Source organism: Sinocyclocheilus grahami, unplaced genomic scaffold (assembly GCF_001515645.1).
Source record: "Sinocyclocheilus grahami isolate Dianchi unplaced genomic scaffold, SAMN03320097.WGS_v1.1 scaffold949.1, whole genome shotgun sequence".
Lineage (NCBI taxonomy): Eukaryota > Metazoa > Chordata > Actinopteri > Cypriniformes > Cyprinidae > Sinocyclocheilus > Sinocyclocheilus grahami.
Genome location: NW_015506128.1, coordinates 562,266 through 573,131, shown reverse-complemented (window position 1 = coordinate 573,131; position 10,866 = coordinate 562,266). Strand labels below are relative to the sequence as shown.

Here is a 10,866-nt window from a genome sequence, read left to right as displayed (position 1 = left end):
ATGCTAGTAACTTGTTAATCATGCTAGTAACATGCTAATCGTGTTAAAAACATGCTATCCAAATGCTAGTAACTTGTTAATCATGCTAGTAACATGCTAATCGTGTTAAAAACATGCTATCCAAATGCCAGTCACTTGTTAATCATGCTAGTGACATGCCAGTCACTTGCTAATCATGTTAGAAACATGTAGGCGATATGTTAGTAACTTGTTAATCATGCTAGCAACACGCTAGTAGCATGCTAATCATGCTAGAAACATGTAGGCGATATGCTAATAACTTGTTAATCATGCTAGCAACATGCTAGTAGCATGCTAATCATGCTAGTAACAAGCTAATCGTGTTAAAAAAATGCTAACCAAATGCTAGCAACTTGCTAATAATGCTAGCGACATGCTAGCCACTTGCTAATCATGCTAGAAACATGTAGGTTATATGCTAGTAACTTGTTAATCAATCTAGCAACATGCTAGTAACATGCTAATAGTGTTAAAAACATGCTAACCAAATGCTAGGAACTTGCTAATAATGCTAGTGACATGCTAGTCACTTGCTAATCATACTAGCAACATGATATTAGCATGCTAGAAACATGCTAGTAGCATGCTAATCATGTTAGAAACATACTAGCGACATGCTAGTTACTTGTTAATCATGCTAGCGACATGCTAGTCACTTGGTAATTCAATTCAAGTTTATTTGTATAGCGCTTTTCACGATACAAATCGTTGCAAAGCAACTTTACAGCAAATTAAGTTTCTACAATATTTAGTGGTAGCTTATCAGTGGTGACTGTCAGTCAATGTACATATGGCAGAAATGTACGGAAAAATCAATTAAAGACGTAATCAAACAATAATCATTCTAGCAACATGCTAATCATGCTAGAAACATGTCATCATCATCTATCTAATCTATCTAAATTTTCAAACTTCAAGCTTTTACAACTGCTTTAAACTGTCAGGCTTTCTCAAGCTAACCTAAAGTTTGTCTTGACGAACTTTATCTAGTTATTTAATCGATGGTACACCATTCAACATTTGAAGTGGATCAAAACCTTTCATCAAAGTTGTCCTAAAACCTGAAACCAAAATGCGTTCTTGCCTTAGATCCACTTCAAATGTTTTACAGTCCGTGCACAACTTCAAAGGCATTTCTTAAATCGACGACGAAGAAGAAACGATTAATAAAAGCATTTGGGTCTTCAAATGCAATTTTAAAAATGTATTGTTTTACTATGTATTAATTTGCTATATAGTTGTGGTTTTGTTTAATTACGTTGTAAAACCTGAATTATATAAACCGTTTTACACATGTCTTAATTTGTTCGTTTAAAGAGTGATTTATTTCCTTTTTTCTTGCTGGAAGTAAACTGATAACTGATTCCTTCGTGCGCTGTGCAGTAATATCTTGATTATGTTCTCAGGTAAGTGGCTGGCCTGTCAGTCCATGGACAATCAGATCCTGATCTTCGGAGCGCAGAACAGATTCCGGCTCAACAAGAAGAAGATCTTCAAGGGTCACATGGTGGCGGGATACGCCTGTCAGGTGGACTTCTCTCCGGACATGAGGTGAGTCTCCTCAAACCTGACGTTTCTGTTCATCTGCCGTCACTAACTGCTGCGATTAGAGCTTAAAACATGCTAAATGCTCCCGAATCGGGACGGGTTTGAGACTGTAAATATTAGTATTAAAATTAAGCAACATTGGGAATATTATGATTTTAGTGCTTTTATTTGAGCGTTAAGTCTTAAAGACCGCAGCAAGATGCCAGATTCATGAGTATAAGAGCACTAGTTAGTTTAAAATGCTAATAATTTCATTTTCATTAAACGCTCCAGGTTTGCAGACTTGGCAATTTTGGGGAAAAAAGTGCTTTATTTATCAATATAAAAAGAGCACCGTAATAATAGCTCTGGTTATTATTATTACTAGGAAGTAAAAATATTGATATTATTTATTTATAACAAAAGTCGCAATTATATTTCACTAAAATAAAAAATTGAGCATTGAAGGAAAATAATTATTGTTAATTATATAATTATTATAAGTTGCAATACTAATGTTTATGACTTGTTTTGGTGGAGCAGCATATATTTAATCATTATAAGTACATTTTAATATATATATTTAATATTTTAATAGTTTGGTAATCACATTATGATTTGTGTTGGTTTGATAAATATGAAAATAAAATAATGTTATGATTTTATTATGATTATTGTTGCTAAATAAAATGATAAATATTATTTGTTTAAAACAAAATAAGAAATATTGGGGATAAACAATTGGAAAAATGGTATAATTATTCTTTTGTTTTACAGTACAACTGTAAAATTGCAGTATTAATATTAATGTCCGTCTTTATTTTCCAACATTAAATCATCAAGCTTTTATTTTGGTGGAAAATGTTATTTTTGGGAAGCAATGTTATATATTTAATTAAATCTCAGCCTTTGAGATATGATCATTTTGGTTTTTATTTTGATTAATCGTGAAGCCCAAGACAATGAATATGTACATTGTTCATAAATATGTATTTTTATATTGATAGTTTTATTCTCACTTGTTCATTTAGTGTAAATCATTGTGGAAAATATGCTTTGATGATTTCAACTATATTTTTAATGTATTTACTTAGATTTATTTGACTAGAATGATGTTTTGATTGAAATAATGATTCCTCTGATTAAAAATAAAACAAAACACCATAATAACCTTTTTGAAACATTTCAGACCAATGCATAAAAATGGACGTATATTTTGAATCATTAAAAACCTGAAAAAAAATTATAATATTTTGTCATTTATTTTTATATATATATAAAATTATATATAGGTTGCATATTATATATTATATCATCTGTAGCTGTATTTTCTGTCACAGTGCATGTTCTCCTGGTTATTAATAGTTGCTTTGCATTAAAACGAGCTTTATTTGGTGGTGTTTTGACCTGGTTCTCTCGCTGTGCGCTGCAGTTACGTGGTCTCCGGAGACGCTGACGGGAAGCTGAATATCTGGGACTGGAAGACGACGAAGCTCTATCATCGGATCAAGGCGCATGACAAGGTGTGCATCAGCGCGCTCTGGCATCCTCACGAGACGTCGAAGGTGATCACCTGCGGCTGGGACGGACAGATCAAGCTCTGGGACTGACCTGAACCTCAGCTTTTAACACTGATGTGAGAGGATTATTATTATTACAGGGCTGGTATCCAGTTATAAACACACACACACACAACAGAGACTTCAGCGCATGCGTTTTGTGTTATGATGAATGAACCTGTATCTCCAGTGTCTCGCATTTCTGTCTTTTTGCGGATAATAAATGTCTCTTGTTTATTTCTGCGGCCGGTGAAATCTTCCCATTCTTTTTCAACATAGACGTTGAATTACAACAAAGCATTTGATTAGAGGCATAAAAAAAGATACTTTAATGAGGGAATAAACTCCTCAAGACGTTAGTGTAAAATACCGCATTTTAATTCTCAATATACAGTGGGGCAAAAAAGTATTTAGTCAGCCACCAATTGTGCAAGTTCTCCCACTTAAAAAGATGAGAGAGGCCTGTAATTTTCATCATAGGTATACCTCAACTATGAGAGACAAAATGAGAAAAAAAAATCCAGAAAAGAGGCATAAAAAAATATACTTTAATGAGGGAATAAACTCCTCAAGACGTTAGTGTAAAATACCGCATTTTAATTCTCAATATATATGCATATGATTTTTTTTTTTTCATATTCATTACAGTAGTATGACAATTGTAATATTTATTTTATTTAATTGTAATAATTTAAATACTATTATTCTAAATAATAATGATTATTATTATTTTATTTTTTTTATTCATTAAAATTGTATAATTTGAGAAATTATTCTGAATGATATTTTTTACTTTACAATAGTGTAATGGCAGTTGTAATATTTATTTAATTTTATTTTATTCTTACTAATAAAAATAATTATTTCTTCATTTAAATGTATAATTTAGGTACAATTATTCTGAATAATTCTAATAATAAATATTATTAATAATAATATTTTGTTATTAAATTCAATTTTACAGTACAATAGAATTATTGCAAGTTAAATCTATTGATTGATTTAATTTTTATAATTTAAATATTCTGCACTTTTCAACAATGTTAGTGCAATAGTAATATTTATATATTGATTTAAGTTTTATAATATGAATATTATTCAGAATATTTGAATTTTCAGTTAATGCTGAATATGTATGTATTTGATTGTTGAGCTCCTGATTCGATGGTAAGAGCTACTTTGGATTGGAAGCCGTATTTTGCCTCGGCATTATGGGTAATTTACTTATTCACTGGGAATTTTGTTGATAAACACACTTATTATTCATTTATTTTATGGGAAAAGCACACCTGCTGTTTCTACAGAAGCAAATATCATAACTGCACAACAGTGGGTTTATTACACAAAACATTTCACTCATCCCTTCACGAAGAATTCAATCCCAGAATGCACTTCAGCAATCTCAGTAAAAATTCTCCTCCAACAGTCAAGGAACGAGATAAATATGTTTTATACACATTGTATTTGCACACAATGTTGCGTATATATTCATAAAGTGGCCTGAATTTATCTGAATTCAACCCATTTTTATCAAGCAACATATTTAAAAAAAAAAAAATACCATAAATATATTCTATATTGAACTGAAAACATGTAGCAAAATAGTCCTTTTGTACAAAATGTGTGAATTCCCAGCCCAGTGTGAAGGAGCTGCTGGTGTTGCGGAGGTTTCTGTGCAGGAAGAGGCGTGGCTTGCTCGGGTCGCTGTAGCTGTGGTAGAGGCGGAAGTGAGCGCGCTCCAGCTCCCTCAGCAGACTGAACCAATAGCGGACCACCGAGGGCTCGTCCCCGCCCACCTCAAACCCTGCCCACTGCAGGTGCAGCTCCAGCAGCAGCAGACCGACCGAGTCCAGCACCTGCTCCAGGATCAGGTTCTCCAGGATCTTCCACTCCGCGCTTTCCAGATCCACCTTCAGCACATCCACCTGAGAGGAACACCATCATCATCATCATTACTGACACAAACCTGACTCCTCCCATTACTACACCTGGTACACTGAGGTTAGTACTGCTTTTGCAGGGATGTAACAAATGCACTGGTGTCAAAAGTATTCACATTCATTACTCAGGTAGAAGTATAGATACTAGGGTTTAAAAAGACTTCTGTAGAAGTTGAAGTATCAACTCAAGCTTTTTACTCAAGTAAAAGTGCAAAAGTACTGGTTTCAAAACTACTTAAAGTATAAAAGTAAAAGTAATGTAAGGAAAAAAATGCCATTAAGGACAAAAGCTTAGGCCGCGCCACAGGGGCCTATTGTGCACTACCCCACCTCCTCAAAAAAACATTTTTCTAAAGGCCATAATGACTATGTTATATTAAAATGTTAATGTTGAAAAATGTGGGATGCACTAGGCTACCTGTTTCAGCCGCATATATGCCCATTGAAAATGAACGCATTTGAGTACAAAGCAAATACATTAAAGAACCATATATGTGTACTACTGAGCATTAAAATGTGTTTCATGGAGCGGAAGATATGATGACTAGTTGCTTATAAGTATTGTAATGGTGCAAAAAGTTCCAGAGGCATGTCATCAATAACCTTTATTAGAATGTAAATGTACATCCAAGCTTAGCTGCAGGAATCTGTGAGGGCAACGGACAAGAAAACTGGTGTACCCAGGGCAGGCTTGAACGATGACAAGCCGGAATGAAATAGGAGTAACGAGGGTATTTTTAAAATGTAAGGAGTAGAAGTAAAAAGTCAGCTGAAAAATAATTACTCCAATAAAGTATAGATACCCAAAATTTCTACTTAAGTAAGGTAACGAAGTATTTGTACTTCGTTACTTGACACCTCTGAACAAATGTGAGCCTGGAGCACAACAGCAGTGTTGAGTCTCTGGGGTATATTTGTAGCAATAGCCAACAATACATTGTATGAGTCACAATTATCAATATTTGTTTTATGCCAAAAATCATTAGGATATTAAGTAAAGATCATGTTCCATGAAGATATTTTGTAAGTTTCCTACCGTAAATATATCAAAACTTAATGTTTGATTAGTAATATGCATTGCTAAGAACTTCATTTGAACAACTTTAAAGCTGATTTTCTCAATATTTAGATTTTTTTGCACCCTCAGATTCCAGATTTTCAAATATTGTCCGATCCTAACAAACCATACATCAATGGAGAGCTCATTTATTCAGCTTTTAGATGATGCATACATCTCAATTTCAGAAAAATTGACCCTTATGACTGGTTTTGTGCTCCAGGGTCATATTTATACCGATTTCAATATTTTCCAACCCAAATTATGATTTGCATAAATTGTGTAAATCCAAAGGGGGAAAAAAAATCACATTTCTTATGAGGATCATTTAGAAAGAAGCTCAGTTTTCTTTTTCCTAACAAACCATACATCAATGGAAAGCTCATTTATTCAGATTTCAGCTGATGCATACATCTCAATTTCAGAAAAATTGACCCTTATGATTGGTTTTGTGCTCCAGGGTCATATTTATACCGATTTCAATATTTTCCAACCCAAATTATGATTTGCATAAATTGTGTAAATCCAAAGGGGGAAAAAAAATCACATTTCTTATGAGGATCATTTAGAAAGAAGCTCAGTTTTCTTTTTTTCCCCTCACAACCCATTTTATTTTTGTAGTCTGACATGCTTCTTTTTTATTATTTATTTATTTATCAGTTTACAATATAACAACAATCAAAACAATAAAAAAAGAAATCTGCATGTCTTCAAATATGAAAACATACATCATCAAATCCAATTTGTGTTAAATTAAAACTGAAATCATATGATAGCACATGAATGGTCTGTGTGATAACAATGGATATTAAATGATTTAGGCATGAGTCAAAGAAGCTCGGGTTTCAAGCAAAACATTGGAAAGCAAATGTTAGTAGGCTACTGTAATTTTACTGTTTTTCTGTAACATTATTAATTATTAGATGCAGATTTTTTTACTTTACATTACAATAATCTTATTGCACTGGTATTATTTCTTTATTAATTTAATTTGTATAACTTAATTAAAAATATTATTCTGAATAATATGAATTATTATTAATAATAAATTAAAATTTTACAGTACAGCAGAATTATTGCAATAGTAGTATTCATTAACTCTTATAATTTAATTAAAAATATTGTTCTGAACAATAATAATAATAATGATTATTTTCTAACTACAGTACAATAATGTTATTGCAAAAGTAATTTCTTTATTCATCAAATGTTTATAATTTAAATAAAATGTTTATTCTTAATAATAATAATATATTTTTAATTTTTGCTATACAGTACAGTAGTATTATTGCAATGGTATTCTTTATTTATTGGTTGGTTTATATTTTATAATTATATAAATATACAATATAATAAAAATTGTTCTTAATAATAATAATAATTATTATTGTTGTTGTTATAATCATTACATGCTCCTTTTTTGCTTTACAGTAAAATTGTGTTATTGCTGGAGTAATACTTCTCTCTTCATTTATTTTTTATCATTTAAATAAAATGTTATTTTGAATAATAATAATAAAAAAAATTTTTTACTTTACAGTAGAACAGTTTTATTGCAATACTAATATTTATTTATTGGTTTAATAAGGTTTCTGGAGATGATCAGCGAGCAAACCGTACATTACGAACATAGACATTAAAAATAATAAATAATAATAGGAAAAATTTAAATAATAAAATGGCAAAACAAAATTAACTCAAATTAAAATGAAAAAAAATAAAATAAGAACTAATTCAAGATATTAATAAAAAACTATAATAGTATCACAATGATACTATATAATTATTAAAAGTATTTTTAATGAATTGGGGTACAGCTGCAATAAAATATTAATATTAGATTAAAAACTTTTTTTTAAAAAACTGAATAAGTTTACTTTGAAGTACTGAAATTACAAAAACTGAAATATAAATAAATTAAAGATACATTTTTAAATAGATAAATAAAAAAAACGAATAAAGATGACAAAGCAAACAAAAAAAATATTAAAATTAAAACAAATATGAGCAATATATTTCAAAACAATTATGAAATATAATACAAGTATATATATAAACATTTCCAATATATTCTGAAAATTAATAACACCTAATTCAAAATATTAATAGAAACAATAATAGAATCACAGTGATACTATAAAACTATCAAATCATGTTCGTAAATTGAAATACAGATGAAATCAAATCTAAATATTAGATGAAAAGCTTATTTTAAACAAGTACTAAAATGACTAAAACTATAAATTTATTAAATCTAAATATAAAAAACTAAACTAATACAATGACAAAAGCACATATTCAAATTACTACAACTTTAAAATAAAAAATGAAAACTTATACTGAAATAAAATCTTATCCTTAATATTAATAAATACTATAATAGTATATAAATAATACTAAAATAATTTATCAGTGATAAATGCAGCTTTAATTTCGGTCTGTTTCTCAAAGCATCATAAGACATGGAACATACTGCAGGAGGCGTATGGATGACTGTTATGATACTTTTATGATATTTTATGGACTTTGGTGTTGTTGTATGGAAAGGATTCTTCAGTCTGTGCTTGAAGAATCCCTCCAGAAATATTGTGCAGCACGACTGTTTTCAACATTGATAATAATCAGAAATGTTTCTCGAGCAGCAGATCAGCATATTATACTGATTTCTGAAGATCATGTGACACTGAAGACTGGAGTAATGATGCTGAAAATACAGCTGCACATCACAGACTTAATAATAATAATATATTTTTAATTTTTGCTATACAGTACAGTAGTATTATTGCAATGGTATTCTTTATTTATTGGTTGGTTTATATTTTATAATTATATAAATATACAATATAATAAAAATTGTTCTTAATAATAATAATAATAATTATTGTTGTTGTTATAATCATTACATGCTCCTTTTTTGCTTTACAGTAAAATTGTGTTATTGCTGGAGTAATACTTCTCTCTTCATTTATTTTTTATCATTTAAATAAAATGTTATTTTGAATAATAATAATAAAACAATTTTTTTACTTTACAGTAGAACAGTTTTATTGCAATACTAATATTTATTTATTGGTTTAATAAGGTTTCTGGAGATGATCAGCGAGCAAACCGTACATTACGAACATAGACATTAAAAATAATAAATAATAATAGGAAAAATTTAAATAATAAAAATGGCAAAACAAAATTAACTCAAATTAAAATGAAAAAAAATAAAATAAGAACTAATTCAAGATATTAATAAAAAACTATAATAGTATCACAATGATACTATATAATTATTAAAAGTATTTTTAATGAATTGGGGTACAGCTGCAATAAAATATTAATATTAGATTAAAAACTTTTTTTTAAAAAACTGAATAAGTTTACTTTGAAGTACTGAAATTACAAAAACTGAAATATAAATAAATTAAAGATACATTTTTAAATAGATAAATAAAAAAAACTAATAAAGATGACAAAGCAAACAAAAAAAATATTAAAATTAAAACAAATATGAGCAATATATTTCAAAACAATTATGAAATATAATACAAGTATATATATAAACATTTCCAATATATTCTGAAAATTAATAACACCTAATTCAAAATATTAATAGAAACAATAATAGAATCACAGTGATACTATAAAACTATCAAATCATGTTCGTAAATTGAAATACAGATGAAATCAAATCTAAATATTAGATGAAAAGCTTATTTTAAACAAGTACTAAAATGACTAAAACTATAAATTTATTAAATCTAAATATAAAAAACTAAACTAATACAATGACAAAAGCACATATTCAAATTACTACAACTTTAAAATAAAAAATGAAAACTTATACTGAAATAAAATCTTATCCTTAATATTAATAAATACTATAATAGTATATAAATAATACTAAAATAATTTATCAGTGATAAATGCAGCTTTAATTTCGGTCTGTTTCTCAAAGCATCATAAGACATGGAACATACTGCAGGAGGCGTATGGATGACTGTTATGATACTTTTATGATATTTTATGGACTTTGGTGTTGTTGTATGGAAAGGATTCTTCAGTCTGTGCTTGAAGAATCCCTCCAGAAATATTGTGCAGCACGACTGTTTTCAACATTGATAATAATCAGAAATGTTTCTCGAGCAGCAGATCAGCATATTATACTGATTTCTGAAGATCATGTGACACTGAAGACTGGAGTAATGATGCTGAAAATACAGCTGCACATCACAGAAATACTGTACAGTTTAATATATATTCAAATAGAAAATGGTTATATTAAATTGCAATAATATTTCACAATTTTACTAAATTGGTTGTATATTAAATCAGAAGAGAATTCTTCAAAAACATTTAAAAATCGTAATAAATCTTAAAATGTTTTACCGCTTATATATATATATATATATATATATATATATACACACACACCAATGAGCCATTACATAATGACCTCCTATCTAATAACCTATACAGATAGAGAGACAGATAGTTAGATAGATAGAGAGAGAGAGATCCTCCTTTGGCTCCTTCAGTTCATCCATATGCAGGAATCATAAATCTAAAAATATCCGCTGCCATATTTATGAGCAGATAATGAATTCATTAGTGTCTATCTTTGTGTTCCCTCCAACATTTTATTGTGTTTCAGAAGTGTTTCCCAGCAGTCTTTGAGCTCAGAGACGCTCTTCTGTCACACTGAGAGAGTCGATGTGAAGCCTGCGGTGTGTTTGCAGTAAATTATGTGTCTCACACTCATACACACTCTCTC

General features: G+C 29.4%; 2 protein-coding genes across 2 annotated transcripts in view; one reads left to right on the top strand and one right to left on the bottom strand.

The window, feature by feature from the left end:
- LOC107564598 (pre-mRNA-processing factor 17-like) overlaps nt 1–3,360 on the top strand; it is a 36,740-nt gene extending 33,380 nt beyond the window's left edge. Inside the window, exons 9-10 of the mRNA XM_016249716.1 lie at nt 1,428–1,572; nt 2,981–3,360. Of these exons, the coding sequence (XP_016105202.1) occupies nt 1,428–1,572; nt 2,981–3,158 (323 nt within the window). The 3' untranslated portion in view covers nt 3,159–3,360. The remainder of the gene's footprint in view (nt 1–1,427; nt 1,573–2,980) is intronic.
- A 1,019-nt stretch (nt 3,361–4,379) lies between these two features.
- Nucleotides 4,380–10,866, bottom strand: part of mettl24 (methyltransferase like 24) — a 22,180-nt gene continuing 15,693 nt past the window's right edge. The window contains exons 6-8 of the mRNA XM_016249715.1: nt 4,984–5,032; nt 4,724–4,840; nt 4,380–4,426 (exon numbers count right to left, since the gene is read on the bottom strand). Of these exons, the coding sequence (XP_016105201.1) occupies nt 4,380–4,426; nt 4,724–4,840; nt 4,984–5,032 (213 nt within the window). The remainder of the gene's footprint in view (nt 4,427–4,723; nt 4,841–4,983; nt 5,033–10,866) is intronic.